This window comes from Lygodium microphyllum, chromosome 3, assembly GCF_053477565.2.
Source record: "Lygodium microphyllum isolate KBCC chromosome 3, Lygodium_microphyllum_v1.1.10, whole genome shotgun sequence".
Classification (NCBI taxonomy): Eukaryota; Viridiplantae; Streptophyta; class Polypodiopsida; order Schizaeales; family Lygodiaceae; genus Lygodium; species Lygodium microphyllum.
In genome coordinates, this window is record NC_141137.1 from 77,990,044 (window position 1) to 78,010,471 (window position 20,428).

Genomic DNA, 20,428 nt, shown 5'->3' on the forward strand with positions numbered 1-20,428 from the left:
AGATTCTAAAAACACATGACACAATAATTTTGATGTTTGACCCTTTTAGCTAATCCTTGTAGGTCATGTATTATTTCTTTCCAAGATCCATATAATTATCATCAATGACAAAGCATATGACATGATAATGTTGAAGAAGTCAAGTTTTGGCATTGCAAATGGTGTTGAGTTGAGTTGACCCTTACAATTCACCCTTAGTTCTCAATCCATGTTGATTAATACTTTCATCATGGCATCTTGATGGATAATGTAACTCCCAATATGTATGCTCTATGCATACATGCAATTGCATACACATAAATTTCTTTCTTGGTCTCATTGAGTCCTATTTATGTAGGTGTGTGTGCACATGTAGACAATATTCATATATAATAAAATTTATAGAATACCAATGTCCATCTTACATAGGTGAGTGACCTTATATCCTGCATATAATTGACAAACAAAGACTATCATACATCATACATCAAACAATGACAAGGACACTACTTTTGTTGTTTTGGCATATTTGGTTCTCTCATCCATTGGGTTACCATCTTGATCTTAAAACTTACATTAGTCTTGCTTGCATCAAGATATGAGAGAGAGAGAGAGAGAGAGAGAGAGAGAGAGAGAGAGAGAGTGTGTGTGTGTGTGTGTGTGTGCACGCGCACGTGCAAGTGTGCATGCGCACGTGCAAGTGTGCACGCATGCATGCACAAACAGTAAAGAAGAGATACCTTCAAGATCAACTTAGTAAGTCATACTCATGCACCACTCAAGCCTTTTCACAATCATAGTATGCATAATTACACTTCATGTATTGTTGTGACATCTAATTTTTGTGGTTTTTCAATTTTAGATATGAATTTTCGTTAAAATCAATTGGTGTTGTATCTCATCACTAAGGAAGCACTTTGTTAGTTGTACACTTCATGTGTGGTCCTTTTTATATTTGTAAGATAGCATGGTTATGTCCTATTGCTCATAGAAAATGCCAAATGAGTAAGGCGCAACATTGCGAGCTCTACCATGTTACGAAAGCACAACAAGTACCAGGCTAGCTAGTACATGCATGCTAGGTAGTGCAAGTTAACAATAAACGCGTGTCCCCATTCTTAGCGAACTTGTGGCAGGCTCATGGCATTGGTGTGAAGCGGCCGAATAGCGAAGGAAGCGTCATGTGCTTGCAGAGAGCAGCATTACACATACACATGCTGCTTCTACACCCGCCACCCCTGTCCGTGTTTCTGCTTCGCCGGCTGTCGCACCAGCAGCTCAGGTCCACTCGCACCACCAGCGAACGACCCTGCTCTACGTTGTCATCCATGGCATCATCCATCGTGGAGCAAAAGAAGGTCCTCCGCACACGCATCAGAAAAGAGCTCCGCCTTCACCATCCGTCCCTCAGAACAGAAGGTTGGAAGAGAATCCATTTCGTTACCTCATAATCACACAGGGTCGTCGATCTTTGGCTAGTCTTGGTTTGGATCTTCGTCAACGCTTCCTCTCAATGTTAAACTGTCGTAGGGCGACTAAGTTGTACGAATTTACTGCGGTCCATAATGCTTAAAGCTTTTGCCCCCTGGCCTGCCAACGCTCGTCTAATGAGCATAACTAACCGTTTGGGCGTCCTAATTGTATTTTCTCTACGATGCCGATAAACTTTGCCTAATAGCGATTATAGAACCAGCAGGTATCCCGCATGGTAACCGTTTTCAATACGAAGTGTAGCAGCGGATAGAATCAACGCTTTTTAAATTCTCAACATTGCAGGCTGGATTCTTGATGCCAGGCGTGCTGGATTGACTGCACGCTGATTTCTGATTCCTTAGATGCTTTTTGCTCAACTTAGGGGAGATGAAGGTCATGATGTTTGTTAGTTGGATTGCCACTCCAGCATCGTGGCTCACCTCCTAGGGTAATAAAGTGGAGTAAGTATTCTCTTGTGTTTACCATGAGCATGCCTTTTTTGGACTCTAAGTTTACAAAGATCTAGTCTAGGAGTTGAAGACAAAGTTGTGGCTCCTTGGTACTCTATTCACCCACACCCTAATCATGGAGCTTCTCTTTGGGGACATAGTATGACATAGGATAGAGGGACTATAATTGGTTATGATGATTGCCGAGATGATACACAAGAACGAATAGACTTGGACGAGAAATTGCATGCAAAGCTAGTTGCTGTTCTTTGGTGGTTGTATCTTTTGTTCGTGTGGTCCCCTACATCTTGAGATTACACTTCAGGCTCTGAATAGGTACCCCTAGTTGGCTCTACACTCCACACAACTCCTCATATTAGAAGGGGACATGGATGTTAATGTGCACAAAGTAGTGAATGGGTGAGGGAGTGTGCAATTAAAGCAAAACAACACAGAGAGATGAAAGATGAAACACAAAAGAAATTTGAAGGAAAACACCCTGGTTTGAACACAATGTAAGGCTGTGGACAGTCAGCCCCTGCATGTGTGAGAGCCATATTAGTGAGGGCATTGGCTGATCGCATATGATGAGGATGATGCAAGCAATGATGTGACAGCTGAGGCAATAGTGTACTGCAGTAAAGAGAGTACTGAATATGGCTGCCTTTATAGGCAAGAATGTGAGAAGCATGTGTCCCTGCTGCTGTGAAATTTGGCCGACTTGCTGCAGCCTGAAATATGCTCGATGTGGCCACAGAACCATGAATTTGGCTTGTAGATCTGATTTATAGTACAATGAATATAAACTTACATCACACACACTATTCAATTCAGCAAAGGAGACAAATGACACAAAGAACTTGAGAGCTAGAGTGCTCTTGCATGGTAGATGATGTGAAGCACTCCTTATGGTATCTCTTCAATATTGGAGATGAGCCTTTACATGGACCTCTTGTGCTTGCTCATGTGATCAACTCAGTTGTCACACCAACAATCTCATCACTAATGATTTCTCATGTACATGGCTTTTCAAAATACCAAATTTGCTTTAATTACTATATCCTTAGATGCTCTTACCAACCTTGACCAATGAGCTTTGAATTTGTTTGGATTACACACTCAATCCAACATGTCTTTAAGTATACAGAGTTGCAGTTACTCCAAGGTTGACCAATGTGACATTAAAAAATGCATCCATAGTCTCTCATTATTGCCACATTGCAATCAATGAGGAAATTGCACAAAGCTTAGTTCTACACCAATTTAATTTGTCAAATGAGGCCCCAACCTTGATTATCCAACACCCTTAGAGCTTTGCCCAAACCAATGCACCTTCAATTCACCATCAAATTGAAGTTATTCAGATATATAAACTTGCTATCCAGAAACCCTATTCTTTGACATGCATTTTACTTGAGATGGGATGCTGAATTTAAGGCTTTCAATGGCTGATAAAAAGACATTCATGTTTGTAAACTTTTGCCCTAATGTCTGCCCTAAATCTTCAATGACTTGGTGACCCAAAATAAGGGGTGAAGTGGGGGTTTTGGTCAGAATGTCTTTAGCAAGCAATCCCAAACCCAAAATGGCCGATTTATGCAAACCCTAGGCACTAATCTATTGTAAACAATAAACTCTAATTTTGATCTGCTGTAAAGGAGCTTACATAACAAATTCTAATTTTTAATTTGTTGTAAGATAGCTTGCACAACTTGAGAGGGAGAAAGGATAAGATAGATTGCTTCCCAATCGTCCAATACCTCGTGATGGCTACAAAACACTCTTCTCTTGTTGTTCATCATGAAAAATAGCAAGTTTGCATTTTCTCTTGTTGCTTTAACTCTCCAAACTTGGGCTGCTTAAAAAATGAGAGGGAAAGTGCTCTCAAATAACCAAGATCAAGTTTCTAAATGAGTAACCGGTTGCTCCTTAATTAAATTTTGTTTTTGACGAAGGGTTAATTAATGACCTAATCATTAATCATAAGTGAGTTGCTCATTGGACCAAAGTTAACTTTAGGGCTCACTTTATAGCTTAAGTGCCCTACATGAGCCACTTATTGGGAAAAACTTTCAATGTTACTCATTTCTAAGGTACAAACTTTTATTTCAATAAATAGAGCTTATATTCGTTAAAATTCATTCAGCCCAGTTGTTATTTTGGTGATATACCTCCCTCTTAAAACCTACCAATTGGCCCTAATTGCATGTGTGTATAAACCAAAGGTATATCGAAACAAGTACATTGACATGCAACATAAAAAATGACCGAAGTAATATGTGCACTTGTTGTTGCCATGTATAATAGATGTAATCCAAATCATTGTTGCCCAAAAAGTATGATACTCAGTGCCATGGTAAGCATCCATACACAACTACATGACAACATACATAGTGTTCTAGATACTAATCATAGCAGGTCCTAAAGCAGATATCTATTAGCATACTATATTTGGGATAATTGTAAAATGCACAAAGCAACCATTAGATATTTGAGAGTGAAAGTGCTAACCCCCTTTTGAGCATTAGGCAATGCTCAGGATCTACACTTTGAACTTGATGGAGCTACATCCAAGGCTGGCCCTGACTGAAACGCCTCAAGGTAAAGCTGCAACAACTGAGGTGAATTTGCTAAGCTGCCCTCTTTTAGCCACTTTGCATCCAATGGCGCATAGTTTTTAAACTTTACCAAACAACGACGCGTAACTTTACCTTTAACCTTCCTTTCCTTATGTGCCAATTTTTTATATTTGAAGGCTATGTGCAATAGCTACGACATGAGTTTCATTGCATCTTCTGTCTCAAGGGATAACCTCTCTTGATTTGTTGATATGCAATGTGCAAATGGTTGCTAGTCAATATGGAATATATCATGCTATCCTTCTCAAGCAAAGATTGCAAGCCACCGTTGCAAGATTCCCTTTTGCCTTCTATCTTTGTGGGATTGATGCAACTTGTTGATACTTTCCAAAAGAGATTCTATTAGCAAGCTAAACTTGCTACGTCATGTAAGGGATTGTAAGATAATAATTGTTAATCACATAAATTCTATCGGGGTTTCTATGCTTTCTTTGCCATGAAAAATGTGGTCCACCTAAGCAACTCCGTAGGTGAAATGGTCATAATCCTCAAGCAATTGTACATATGTGGATGATCTATTTAATGGACTTGCTTGGATTGCAATCCTTTGTTACTTATACAGTTGTGGTGGTCTTCTCATTGTTTTGTGACCTAGTTAGTCTTGCGGGATGTTGCTGACATGTTGGATGTGGACATAACACGATGAAGTGATGGAAGTTCTGTTGCATTTGTCTAAAGATAAGAGCCCTTGGTGGGCTGGTATCAGTAATGAATTCTTTGAGACATATGTAACTCAATTGGTTGCACCTTTGACCGCTTTAGGTTTTGATGACAGGGAATATGCCACTCTCTTGGAAGGAGGGTCTCATTAAACCGATTCCCAAATTGCTATCACCTTCAGCTTTGAAGCATTGGCGATGACTGATGTCCTTGATGGGTTTTGTGGGCAAGCTTTTTACCAAAGTCTTGGCTAGTAGATTGCATGAATACCTTTACGATCTTATTCACCTACGCAGTATGAATTCATCAAAGGCAGGAATATTCTACACAACATCTTGAACGTTCAAATGGGGATAGACTATACTCACTACACAAAGTAGGAAATGGTGATGGCTCAATTGGATCTGGAAAAAGCCTTTGAGCACTTGGATAGGTCTTTCTTTGGCCAACTAATGTAGTGCATGGAATATGGTCCTAGAACGTGTGGACTTAGTAACACCATTTGTATGGATTTCTTGTGGAGAGTTTTGCTCAACGGTGGTGTCACAAAACCCTTTCCTCTTTGCTGAGATCTGTTAGGCAAGGTTGTCCGTTGAGTCCTTTGTTCTTTGCTTTGGCCACTCATTACATTTTGACGATGTTATCTAGCTTTGCAGCTAATGGTGAGGTGGTTAGACCCTCTCTCCCTTCACGGGAGCAATTAGTTGGCCAAGCTTTGGCCGATGACTATTTCTCAAAGCTGACCATGATAATATACAAAAAGAAATGGATACATAGGACTTGTTTTCCCTTAGTTTGGGGCTTTGCATTAATGCCTCTAAATCAGCCCTTATCAGTTGCACTAAAATTAATCTCTGGGCCTTGGGCTGGTGAGGTGAGGCTGTCCTTAAAGGCACTATTTTCAAGCATTTGGGCTATCCTTTGGGGATGTATGTCTTGCCTAAAGTGCTAATGGACTAATATCCTTATGTATTATGGATAAGTTTGTATATTGGAAATCACAAGCTTGGCCTTTCCATGTAAATTGAAAATAGCTCAAACAATTATGTTACGGATGGTTTCATATTACCTACCCTTGTGCCCTTGGTCGATGAAACCAGCCTTTCTCCTCGGATAGGATAGTAAATCCCTGATTACAACTTAATTAGAGCAGCAAACAATAAATGCAAATCTGAAAATACAAATTTACCTACTGATCGCGGACAACGTACACCCGATTGGCCCCAAGATTGGCGTCCCTTTCAGTATTTCTTTAGCTTTATTGAAGAAAAAGTTGACTTACAATGGGATTCTCCCAATCCCTTTCAGTATTTCAACTCCCCTTGCTGTTCAAAGTGACCAGCAAGTCTTCAATCTATTTTGCCCTTTGATTCGGGCACTCAATTGGTCTTCACCCACTTTACAGACGATGGAAATGCCCCAAATTCAATGGCTGGCTACTCCACCTGAATTCAGCTGAAATTCACCTTTAGCCTTGTTGAATCCAAGTCTTGGAGCTTCCGATTTCTGGCACACTTCCCAAGGTTGTTGCTAAATCCTAATTTTTGCTGTGAATTAGGGTTCATAGCAGAGAAATTTGCAATTTCTCAGCTTCCAAGGGTCCAAATGCTGAGATCTTTGAAGCAAGGCTGTGAAATGGCTGGGAGATGAGACAGAAAGCTGTAGAACGAGAAAATTCAAAGTTTTGTCGCAGAGAATGATTGAAAATCAGTCAAGTGCAGCTGTTGCCTTGCCACAATAACATGTAGATGCAAAGAACTGAAGAAAATCAATCATTTACTACTGTTGCCCTGCCTCAACAGTCTGTAGATGGTGTCTCCTGTAGTTGATTGGTCTTCTTTTGCCCCTGGCTGCCTCAAAAGGTCCTCCAATGGCTGCAAATCAGACTAGCAGGCTCCCCTCTCTCTCTCTTGCAGGCTGAATTTATCGAAATGCCTCTCTCCAGCCTCTAAAGACGTTTTTCAGTCTTGCATGGGCATTTTTCACAAGTGGCAGCCTTTTCAAATGGTTTTTTCAGCATTTTTCATAATTAAATATTAATTTTCAGCCTCAAAATACTGAAAATTAATCTAATAATTATTTCGGTGCCCTGAAAATTAATCTGACTTGGCTAGGCAACTTCCATCCTCGAGTGTTTATGCGCCATCTTTAACCATCAGATTGGCGTTAGGTACCATTAAACGCTACTTCTCTACTGTCACCAACTGACACTTATGGCCAAATGGATGACCTAGGCCAACAACTGGCACCAGATACCACCAAGTACCTATGCGGCATAACTTATAGCAACTTTTGTCTCTGACATCTCGTAATTTCTTCGGGTCTCGGGCTTGTAAATTTACTTTAACCCCAGTTGTACCTCACATGTGCATTATTTACTTAATCATGTGATTAAAAATTAATCCACATGTTAAGTGAGGTTTCAAAAACACATGTCCTCATGATAGTCGAAGTCTTATTTACGGGGAATTACTCAACCCATCCAATTCTTGATTTGGAAGAAGGATTCTATACGGATAGGCATACCTTGGACCTCCTTGCACCATGCTTGCACTCCCAAAAGAATGGGAGATGGGCATGTTCTCGATTTGGAGACACGTATGATTGCTCTCCATTGGTCTCTTGAGGCTTTATGTAAAGGTTGGCAGTCTTGGTCTTTGGTTGTTAGGTTTTTCCTTGAGACTCAGGGTTTTAAGCATGGAAACACCAATATTTCTACTTCATGGTGGCATGTGGTTAATGTGGAATAGCCTCTTTATCGTAAATCTTCCATGCTTTTGAATCATTCGATCCATTCTTGGAAATCGGTCCTTCCGAAATCTTCTTGGCACTTGGCTTTGGATTGAGAGCTAGTAAACTCCTTGAGAGTTGACATGTTGGTTGTCTCGAATTTTATTAGATGCAAGGCAAAGAGGAATAGAAGCCAATGTTGAATAAAATGTTGCACTTGGGGCTGGTCACTATTGTTGATACTCTTCTACCTACAGGTGCAACTATCATGTCTTTTAGATCAGTTGGACTCTACTTTTGTGTTCCTAGAGTCTATTGTCATTTATGGGACTCCAGTTACCCAGGTAGAGGCTAGTGACAGACTTCTTTCACAGATTAGATTCCACACGTACCACTAGCTTAGTAGATCCAACCCATCTATTCAGACCATATCTACATCATGCCATGGAGTCAGATTAGACCAGGCCATTGCACTTTGTAGAGCACGATGACCTCGATCACCTGGCCAATGTCTAAGAAGCCCATATCATAATGAGATCAGAGCCATTATTGCGACACAGGAGACTCGCCCCTTGACACATTAGTAGAGCGGCCCTGGACCATTTTAGGATGGCGATTCTAAGAGATGGACCACTCTAGCTAGATATATATATATATATATATATATATATATATATATATATATATATATATACATATATATATATATATATATGTATGTATGTATGTATGTATGTATGTATGTATGTATATATAATCTTTAGTTTTTAGATTCATTTTGATTTTAGTAGATCTCAGCCTCATATAAGGATACATTTATTTATTTCATGTTACTTCACTTTAGCTTTATTGTGACGAGATGACATTGAACATAGATGTATTGATTTTTGTCTCATAGGCCACATTGGCCTTTTGCAGATGTTAATATATCTTTCTTTCTTTCTTTCTAAGCATTGTAATTTGTAGTTGTAGGTGGGTTTCTTAAATGTGGTGCAAGTTGTTATTGACAATGCATTCGATTGTTGGTGCATGGGCCGTTTGCTTGAGGGTGAGTTTCCTATGATCATGTGGACTCCATGTGCAAGTCATTGTTTGGACTTATGCATGGAGGACATTGGGAAGCTCAAGTGGATGAAAGAGGTTGGTGCGTAAAGCTACATCAATTGTTACCTTCTCCATGGTAAAGGTAAAGGTACCTGCGATGTATAGTGAGCATAGCATGGTTGAGTTGAAGAAGCCTTCTACAACTCAATTTACTTACATGTGGTTATTGTTGGACCACCTTTATGAGGTGCGATGTGCCCTTGCTGGGGGATAGTGGTGTCCACCCTATGGAATGAGTGGGATGAACATGAAATAAAGGAGGCTAAAGCTATGTAGCACTTGTGTCTTAATGAGTAAGTTTGGTAGAAAGTCCATGTCATTGTGATTGCCGCGACTCCATTTTAGAGGGTGTTGTGTATGAGTGATTGTGATGGACTACCATGGGCCTTCTCATTCACTTGTTTAGAGTGACATTGGTGGAGGTGCGGGCTTGCATGGTGATCATAGAGACATAGTGTGCACATGTTCTAGTGATAATTGAGAGGAGATGGGTATGGATGCATAAGTATATCCATGGTTTTGTAACATTGGTACATTTGGCCTACAAGTTGCCAGCTATCATGGATGATAGAGAGCTCTATTTGGACTAGCTTGCATATATAACTTGTGTGGTTCTTGACCACAATGAAGTGTTAGAGGAGCTAGGATGCTACGTAGATCGGAGAGGGCATGTGGCATTTGCTTCCTTCACTTGTTGGACGAGAGAGTTACTTGTGAAGCCTCTCTTTTGGTGGTAGAATTTTGGATACATGTTGGAGATGCTTTAGCCCTTGGCCGTGAGAGTTCTTACTCAGGATTGCTCTTTGGGTGCATGTGAGAGAAATTGGAGTGCTTATTCTCTCATTCACATGAAGATTTGCAATCGTCTTAGCACACGACAATTTTGAGCAGCTAGCCTATTGCTACTCTAACTTAAGCACGATGAGGGCCATGATGAGCATGGGTAGTCAAAAGTAGGTAAACACTTAATCGTAAATCATGATTCATAGATTTAAAATGATAAGTTAAGTTTTAATTTTGTTGTTTTGAACTTTATACTTTTCAGTTTAGTATTTATAATCTTATGTGCATTGTGTAGGGGAATGTTGATACATTCAAGTTGAGGGGTGGTACTCTTTCGAGTGTACATCAAGAGGTTGATGAGGAGGAGGAGATGATCTTTGTGGAGCTCTATCAAAGCTTATAGCAGCAACAGACACTTGTGATGCTCACAATCAATATGCTTGTGGGCGAGGAGTTCGAGTAGGTGGTAGTAGGGGTATGGTCATTTAGTGCCCTGTGACATCGATGAAGGGTGTTTGAGTGATTTGTAGACATATGTGAGGCGGGGCTCTAGTAGTTTTCATCTCGTGCCTCTTGATGACATCTCTCCTTTGCCCACATAGTTAGTGGCTAGGGAACTATCATTTGATGATGGTAACCTCATCGGTTAAGAGTATGAGAGTAGGAGTTATCTTTAGACTCTCTTGATGAGCATTGAGATGGTTTTGATGATGATAATCATGATGATAGCGATGCCTCATCCCCTCACTCTTTTTTGTATCATTGTATCCACTTGTGAGTCCTACCTATGATCTATCATGCATGTATGATGTATGTCGTACCGCATGTTGCGCATGTAATTGCGAGGGCCTAGCATATGTCAAATTTGGCTTTTAACCTCAAGTGTTTATCTTGATTTGTAATGGCATTGCTATTTTCACTTTAAACATGTGTATTATTATTTATAGTTTTAAACGAGTTAAGTTAATTTTTTTTTTCGTATTAATATCATATGGTACCTTGTAGAATCTTAAGGTAGCATTTAGTACCATATTTTATTATACTACATCCTACCATACCTTTCGTATTTGACAACTATGTTTGATGCTCTCTTGATTTTAGAAAGGAACCGAAATCCTTACAAGTAGAGGTTTTGGCTACATTCAGGTTGCTTGCTTGGCTTGACAAGCACGTGCAAAGGGATAATGGTGAGATTGGGCTTGAAGACTATCCAGGATGCTGTTATCCATGTTAGGTGAGGGTTTATTCTTTCAGTTGTATTTGCCAGTACTTCTGAGTACCTCAAGGTTACAGGTTGATATGGTTGACCTTGGAGGACTAGCTTCAGAGGCACTTTCCCTTGCTTGTTTCTCAACCCTTATTGCCGTGGTTGGATTGGGCCTTTTTGAAATCGGAGGATTTTTTGAAACGGTCAGCTAATTAGATTTCCCACAAAATGATTGAGGATAAGAGATGGATAATTGAGAAAGCTTATAAAGTTTGGTTTGTTTGTGAAAGTATAGCTAAGTGGCGCAATCACCGGCTTCATCTATGGAAGTCTAAGCTTCCCTATGAAGGAAAAGTTTTTATATGGAGACTTCCTTGTTGGGGGTCTACCCATTGGTAATGTCTGCGGGCTTGCAAGATATCCTGTGGCAAATGTATTTTTAATTTTTTTGTACTACTTGTGATGAGACCCCTGCTCATCTTTCATTTTTTGTCCGGTTGCTAGATAGGTTTCGGACTTCATTTCCAATGTGATGCTTGTTATTATGGCAGATTTCTTCCATGATTTTAGTTGGCTTCATGCTTGGAGAGGTGGTTGCCCCATGCATGCATATTGTTCGCTCCACCCCAGTTGTACCCACTTCATGATTCTTTTGTTTCTCTAGAATGGTGTTTTCATAGCCTTATGTGTGAGAGAGAGAGAGAGAGAGAGAGAGAGAGAGAGAGAGAGAGCACAGAGATAAGTTTAATTAGATGGCTCGTTTGGGGTTGTAGACAGTCCTTGATGGTGTCATTCTTGGACACGCTCGTCTTTATTCTTTTCGGCGTATCCGTCAGCACTTTCGGGTACCTCGCGGTTATCATGACATTTGGTCGTCTATACAGGACAGGCTTTTGAGGTTCTCCACTTTGCCAGTATTATAGCTGTCCTCTCCATGGCATGATTGGAAGTTTGTGATTCCTGATGATTTTGAGAAAAGGTCAACTAACCAGATTTATCATCAAATGGTGGAGGCCAAGAGATGGGTCACGGAAAAGTCTAATAAAGTATGGCATATTCAAGATAGCAAAAAGAAGTGGCAAGAAAGATTCATCCAGCTTTGGAAGTCTAAGCTTCCGTATTAGGGTAAAGTGTTCATGTGGAGGCTACTAATTGGGGGTCTTCCAACTGGCGATGTGCTGCAAGCCCGCAAGATCTCTGTCGGTCGTTGTGTGTTCTATACTACATGCGGTGAAACAGTGCTTCATTTTTTTCTCTTTCCCTGTTGCTAGACAAATTTGGAGTTTTGTTTCTCATGTGTGGTCCGCGGCAACTCAACAACAGATATCAGTTCGTTTGTGGATTATGGGAAAGACGATTTCCTCGTCTTCTTTGCATTCGGATTATTCCTGCTTGTTCCATTTCCTTAGATGGACAGCCCTATGGCATATTTGGCGTACTCGGAATGCCTTCATTTTTGATTCAGTATCGGGTATCCATGGTCATGTGGCCCATGTTCGTGGTTTAGTATTATGGTAGATTAAGAGCTACAATCATATATATGATGATATAGCTGTCTAGAAGAAAACAATAAATGTAAATGAAAGGCAAATAAAAGAAAAGTCGTTGTCTTGATGGTAGCCATGTGAGTTGTGGGGGTAAAAGTGTTGTTGAAGTCCACATTGGGCTGTTGTGCAAAACCTTTGGTAACCAATCTTGCCTTGTGTTTATCTAGTGTGCTGCTAAAGCTTGAGATACTTGGTTTTAAAGACTCATTTCACTCCAATAACTTTCTTGTGAATGGGACGTGGCACAAGATATCAAGTGCCATTCTGTTCAATAGCCTCCAACCCTTGCTCCATGGCCTTCCACCAATGGGTAGACTGTAATGCTTCTTTTACGGATGTCACCTCTCAATCTTGCATGGCGCAGGTCATCAACCTGTAGTTAGCATACACAAGCTCTCCAGAGTGTGCTTGGTTTCTCCAAGATTGCCGCAGGCCATCGTGTAGTTGCCTCTCCTCAAGGAGTCCATCAATCCCTCCATCATGGAGTGTACGACACGCCCAATGGCTCATCTCTTTTGCCTCTGCAAAAGCCTTTGGCACATCGATTGATGGGGCAGCCAATGGGGAAGCAATCTTCTCATTAGTAAAAGGAGCCTCTCTAGGCATAGGCTTTGAAGGCATTGGCTCAAGTGCCCAACTGTCACTACGATCTTCAAGAATGGGTACCCTTACTTCCCTCTGCAGCTTGAAACTTGACAAACTAAACATCTCGGTTCATATAGACATCTCGGGAGACAAGATCATAAATTTTGTAGCCATATAATTGGAAACTGTAACTAGTAAACACTTGTTTCTTGGGTGTGGGCTTGAACTTGTCACGTGTCTTCTTTGGGATGTGAACATATGTATCACATTCAGACATCCTGAAATAAGAAACATCCGGCTTTAGTCCAAAATAAGTCTTAGATGGAATCCTAGTGGTGACAATTGAGGTGGGTGTATGAATTGCAGTGGCCACTACTTTGGCCCATGGACGCTAAGGTGTTTGCCGATGCTCCTGTTAGCCTCCTATTTTATGTATGTTAGTTTGTCATCTCTTGGTTGTGAGCTTTGTGAGAATTTGCTAGAGAAAGAGGACTGGCTTGATAGTTCCAACTATTTGCTTTGGTCTTGTAAGGTGGAATGCATACTTGACACCTTCCATCTTTGGGAGCTCGCAAAAGTTGTGATAAGTTATGTCAATTGGGTTTTGGTGGTCAGTTGGTGTTAGTTTTGACCTTAGGACAATTGTTTGGTCAATAAGTGTTAGTGGTCACACTAGGGACTAGCATTAATTAATTAATCAATGCCAGTTTAAGGATCAATAGAGGTTGGGGACCACACGTGGTTGCAAATGCCTAGCCAATTTAATAATGGATAGGCACATCTGATTTTGGGTAGGGTCAAAAGGCGTGAAATTAATTGAGAATTAATAATTTGAAAAATTAATTTAATGGATGGATAATGTTGAAAAATGGGTTTGGTGTTAGAAGGCTGCCACTTGGCACAATTACCCATGCAGCTAAGAAAAAACGTTTTTGGGCTTGATTTGAGCCATTCAGTGAATTTTCAGCCCGTGAGAGAGAGAGGAGCTGTTGGTCCATTTTCTGAGCAAAGAACAACAAATTGCTATAGGTTATAGCCATTAAGGGGCTTTTGGAGGCAAGCGATAGTAGCAAGACCACAATTTTGGGCTTGCGATAGCAAGTGCAGACTAGCGATAGCGTAAATGAGCCGCTTGGTATTGGGCGACTGCATTCAATACAGTTTGGTACAGGCAGCAATCAGATTTTAACCATTTCCTGCATGGAAATTCAAGGATATCTTCTCTCTCTGGCACTCTTTCACCTTTTCCAGTCTATTCTCAGGTTATCTCGGCAAATCTCAGCCGTTTGGAGAAGATCACAGCTAGATTTGGTGGACAGCAGAGGGAATTCTGCTGTAAACCCTAAATTCATGTAGAAATTAGGGTTTAGCAGCTACCTCAAAACCCGTGCCATCAGTGAAAGGCATTGTACATTGAAATCAGCACTTGAAATTTGTGGAATTGATAAGGATTTTATATGCCAGACCATCTGTTGTGAATTGGGGTTGGTGGTTACATTTGTGTAAGTCTTGGGTGAAAATCAAGGGGCATTTGGCCCAAATTGCTTGCTAATTGCTTGTACAACAAGGGGCTTTTGGATTAGCCAAGGAGATTGGAAAATCTCGGCTTGTAATCAATACATTGGCAATTAAAGTTAAAGAGTTCCTTCTCTCTCCTACGTTCTCTCTTAGTGTCCTTGTTCTCTCCATGTTCACTTTCCTTTTTCTGTTGCACACTCTCACATGGCATTAGAGCCATGTGTGGGAGCCAAAGATCTTGAAGAGGAGCTTGTTGTTCATGATGAAACTTGCCAAGTGTCATCCTCACATGTTGTAGACCTTGTGTTTGGAGTCAAACGAGGTAGGGCTCTCACATGGCATTAGAGCCATGTGTGGGAGCCAAAGATCTTGAAGAGGAGCTTGTTGTCCATGACGAAACTTGCCAAGCGTCATCCTCACATGCTGTAGACCTTGTGTTTGGAGTCAAACGAGGTAGGGCGGCCTATTTCCAGCCCTTTACTACTGCGTTTACTAGGGTAGATTTTTGTTTTTTGGCCTTGGGCAGCTTTTGGCAGGCTGGGTGGCTTTAATTTGCACCTAGGCGGCTTCTACCAAGTTGGGTGGCTTGTTTTTTGCCCATTCAGTTGTGCGTTTCTAAAGGCAAATCCTGTGTTTGCTGTGTTTTTGGGTCTATGTAAATAGGCCCTATATCACGTGCGTTTTTATGTAGGTAGTCCCCGGCACACTTGTTGTAGGAATAAGCCCCCTCCTGAATTTTCATTTTGCTGCTAAGCAGCTTATTGGGTGGCAGCCTTTGAGGCTAGGCAACAACTCTTCTCAGGTGAGCAGCCTCTTTTTCAAGCTAGTAGCAGGGCAGATTTGTGTTCATTGCATGTACACCATTTTTGGGCACTCTTGATACATTACCAGCCCTTAGATTTGGCTACGATTATAGGCTGAATACATATTTTACTTTGTATTTATTGTTCTCTTTTTCTGCTTGGTATTGTGTGTTCCATTTGGCATCGGATACTCCCTGTCTATCTTGCCTTAGTCAATCTTCTTTTGTACCATGGCCCGATGGATCTTGATTATTTGGAGGATACCTCTTATTGGTTACTTTCATTCCAGTGGCAACATCTTATTTGGTTTCTTGTAGGTACTTTATTGACGGACACTTATGGTTGACATGTATGCTATGGGGGATCGTGTGGTTCAGGATCATTTAGACTGATCACTATCCTATTTTTCTTTTCCATTATATTTTTCTGAGGTTTCTAGTCCTCAATTGGCATTGATGGTGTCACGGGGATGTGAAATTTTGAGATGCGTTAATCTTGCTAGTAACATTTGATTAAGTTATTAATCAAATGTGCAAGGTGGTTTAGCACATGTGATGCACATGGTAGTTATTTCATGGGAACGGGCCAAGGATCCCGAGGATGCAGTGGGTGTTAAAGGCAAAAGTTGTGTTAAGTTATGCCAACTGGGTTTTGGTGCTCAGTTGGTGCCAGGTTGGACCCTAGGACAATTGTTTGGCCATTAAGTGTTAGTGGTGACACTAGGGACTAGCATCAATTAATTAATGCTAGTCTAAGGGTCAACAGAGGTTGGGAACCACTCCAAGTTGCAAATGACCTAGCCAATTTCATTACAGATGGGCATGTTTAATTTTGGGCAAGGTCAAAAGGGTTGAAATTAATTTTTAGAATTAATTAATTTTGAAAAATTAATTTAATGGCTGAAAATGCATTAGGAAGGTTGCTACTTGGCAAAACTTTCCCATGCAACTAGGGAGAAGGCTGTTGGAGGGTAGTGGAAGCTGAATTGCAGCCATTCTGAGCTTGGTGGAGGGAGAGGAGGTGATCAGATCTGGCTCTGAGAGGTGACGACGATTGATCGCGTGCCGCGACAGGAGAGGGGGAAGCAGGTTTTCTCTTCCGCCTCAAGAGAGGCGGCAGTAGAAGAGGAGGGCTCACCAGTGGAGAAGCGGAGCTAGTCTTTTACCCCCCTTTTGAAGCTATTGATGCCATCGGATTTGTCATCAGAGCTACGAATCAAAAGATACATTTCAGCTGATTTTCTCTCTCTCTATAGCATTCTCTCATCTCCTCCAGTCTATGCTCAAGCATTCTGAGTAATACTCAGCCATTGGTAGCAGAGTACAGCCAAATTTGGTGGACAACAGAGAGTTTACTGCTAAATTACAGCAGTAATTAGGTTTAGCAGCCACCTTGGGACCCGTGCCATCGGTCAAAGGCATTGTACACTGAAAGCAGCACTGGAAATTCGTGGAATTGTGAGGATTTCAGATGCTAGGCCATCTATTGTGAATTTGGGGCAGCATTTGACCAATTGGGGTTCCATTCGAGCAAGTCCTGGGTGAAAAATAAGGGGCAATTTGTCCGAATGCTTTGCTGATTATTGGAACAGCAAGGGGCTTTTGAATCAGCCAAGGAGATCGTGAAATCTCGGCTTGTGATTTATCCACTAGCAATTGAAATTAAAGAAATACTGAAAGGGGCGCCAGTTTTGGGGCTAGTAGGGTGTCCACTGTCCAAGTTTATGAAGGTAAAGTGAGCATTTCAGTTTATGTTCATTTACTGATTGCTGTAATTAAGTGCTTAATCAGGTTAAACCACCCCTTCGAGAAGATAGACTGGTTCCAGATGGCATCTCTTGAGTGGGTGCCAAATCTACCCTTTCTATTTGCATTCGACAAGTTGGATGGAACGAACTACCCTCTATGGTTGTGCCGCATGGAGTGCCTTCTCGTTCGCTATGACCTTTGGGATTTTGTTACTGTCTGTATACCTTGACCTACCATGGATCATCATGGTGGTGTGATCGTGGATTCGGTAGCTTTATCCACACCGTTGCAGAGATTTGGAGAAGTTTGGCATCTCTCTTCTGGATCTAGGCATTTGGGCATTGATATTCTCTTGAGTTGAAGCTATGACAACTTTCTATCACAGATTCCTCTCTGATGAGGAATCACATCCATAGGATGGAGGAGATTCAGGATGAGCTTGTATCCCTTGGTATATACATTTCTTTGGAAGACCTAGCTGTGACACTTCTCTTACATCTTCCATCATTACAGCTTGCAGATTGACTAGTCTTCTCAATTCCACGAACTTGCAAACTTCTAGTTATAGGCCTTTGAGAAACACTCCTTTTTGGATGCCTTCATCCAAATGATGATTGGTCCATCTCTTCAGGATGGATTCCGTTCGCGAGGTATGAGCTTCTACTCTTTCTCGAAAGGATTGACTTAGATTCATGAACTCCTCTTGCATCCGCTCTTCAAAACCTTCACGCTTGAATTTGGTGAGGAAGGCCAACTTCAGGTCTTGTCCCATGTGCCTAAAGTTCCTGCTTATAATGTGTTCTATACTAATCTTCTCACTTCTTTTAGCTAGGAGACTCTCACTTGGGAGGAGATAGTCCCATTGGTGCTTGAGCAGGATGCAGGTCACAGCGAGGTAGATTTTTGTGGAGCTTGTGCACATCGGTGTGCTTATGTGGCTTTCTCTACATATATAGGACATGCCAAGTAGAAGATAGGAAAGAGGAAGAAGTGGGAGTAATCTTTCGACTTTGATAGAGATTTTGTGGGAAAGTGTAAAGGATATCCCAACTGTCCTCATTGTGGGAAGACCTGGCAACTTGAGGAGAAGTGCTTGAGGAAATACCCTCACCTTCGTCTAAGAGTGAAGGGTGGATCTACATCGGAGCCTTTTATCTACCTCTACTTTGTTACTTGCTATTACCACAGAGTTTGTGTTTCTACATATTTATCAAGTGGAGGAGCCTTCTTCGCTTGTCTCGTCTTTTGAGTAGACTTGGCTCCTTGACAATGGGCATTGAGTCATATGACTCCCCGAGGTGATATATTACAAGATTTCCATCTATCGGAGGGTATCATCACTGCTAGTGACATTTCTTCAGTGCTTGTTAGTGGTGTTGGTACCTTGCCCCCTATTGTCTGGTCGTTTATCAAGCTTTGTTTCTAAGGTTCTACATGTTCTAGACTTGGGCTTCTATCTCCTCTTAGATTATGGCCTTCCTAGTCTTGAGACACACAATGACTTCACTGAGCTTGCCATCTTTCTGGAGGATTTTTCTATAGGAGCCACTCTTGTGAGATGTTGGTAGAAGGGGGCTACCAATGCTCCATTCCCTTTTCTTTGTGTAGGGCCTTCTTTCTATAGCCACACCTGTTCTTGATTGTGCACCATTTATCCCATAGGTTTCTTTCCATCCCCCACCATCTCCTTTGGTGGTTTCCTCATATCTTCCATTCCTTTTAGAGGGCAACCATATGGGTGTTGCGGTTGTGGATTTCCTAGTCCTTTGCGTTTCAGAGGGGGCTTCCTAGGATTACGAGGAGTTACTTTAGGGCTTACAGTCTACTTTGGGCCTTTCTTTTATGCGGTGATCTCTTTTCTTGGTCATCATGCCACTATCCCTTGTCACTGGGCCCTTGGTCCTTGTTATTTCTATGTAGCTTATGGTATCTTTGATAGTTCCTCGCTATCGTCTCATAGTTGGGTTAGAGGCTTGGCTCACCCATCCCCGACTAGAGTTTTTAGGAGTGATCTATTCGAGGCCTCTTCGTTTCCATTGCCCTTTGGTAGCCTTTCGTTTGATCAAAATTTTATATGGAGAGGGTGTCTCGCTCCTTGGTTGGCTTTCTTTATTGACGGACTTCATCAGCATTAGCACTCTTTCTGCTACCCTTGGATCCGCATCTTCTTTGGCCTTCCACCATATCTAGGATTTGAGAGGGGGTGTTAGTAGTCATGTGTCTCTCGTTTGATCATCTCTTGCCTATGAGCCTAATGAGGACATTGGGGACTCTGATATTGTATTTGTTTGTCATTTTATGCGTTTTAAACACTTTAGATGGAGGGCATATTAACACATTTCTTTTTGGGTACTTTTGGCCATTTTTGGGGGTTTGACCATCTTTAGGGTTTTGCCTCTTCTTTGCCTATGTATAGGTGGCATACCCTCCCACTTTCATCATCCATTATCCATCATTGATCCTTTGTGAGCAGCTAGCCCTCCTCATTCTCTCATTGCCTTGCTACTGTTTGGCGCTCACACTAATGTGTAGAGCTGCGTGTTGGGACTGACTATTGTAACCTTTTACCTTCAGCCATTGTAGTCACATTGTTCCTTCTCTCTCCTGCATTCTCTCTTTGTCTCCTCTCCATGTTCACTTTCCTCTTTCTGTTGCACATTCTCATAGCTTCTTCCCACACAACTTACCCACAAGACTGGCTTTAGGACATGTGTTCTAGAGGGGGATCCATCACCATTGGTGACAACTCTTCCATACCTGCTCATGGAGTGGGGACCATTTTCCTATTGTCGGATTAGCAATACTCTTCAGCTAAAGCCCTCTATGTACCAGATTTGGATTTAACTTGTTGTCTGTTCATGGTCTTACACAGCTAGGTACTCAAGTAGTCTTTACGCATGATGCAGTGACTATGGAGGATGCTTCTATGCCACAAGAAATTTTTTTACTGCCACTTACCTTGTATGATGTTGGAAATGTGGAACTCCTAGAATAATGTTGAAAATTAGGTCTCCTGGGAGTCCCAAGGGCATTACAATATAAGACTATTAGTATGATTAATCACCAATTTTATAGCTTCACACAACTCTAAATCTGGTGGTACAAATACAATTCCAAGGAGTTCCAATTGAGCAGTGCCAAGAGAATCCATTGTTGGCCATGGGTCATCTTTCATCAGTCAAAATTCCACAAAGGTCAGTAGT

The 20,428-nt window shown here is 41.4% G+C and overlaps 1 protein-coding gene across 1 annotated transcript in view; it reads left to right on the top strand.

Annotated features, from left to right (window-relative positions):
- The first annotated feature begins 1,103 nt into the window (after positions 1-1,103).
- 5-FCL (5-formyltetrahydrofolate cycloligase) overlaps positions 1,104-20,428 on the top strand; it is a 40,513-nt gene continuing 21,188 nt past the window's right edge. The window contains exon 1 of the mRNA XM_087673190.1: positions 1,104-1,398. Within this exon, the coding sequence (XP_087529316.1) occupies positions 1,161-1,398 (238 nt within the window). The 5' untranslated portion in view covers positions 1,104-1,160. The remainder of the gene's footprint in view (positions 1,399-20,428) is intronic.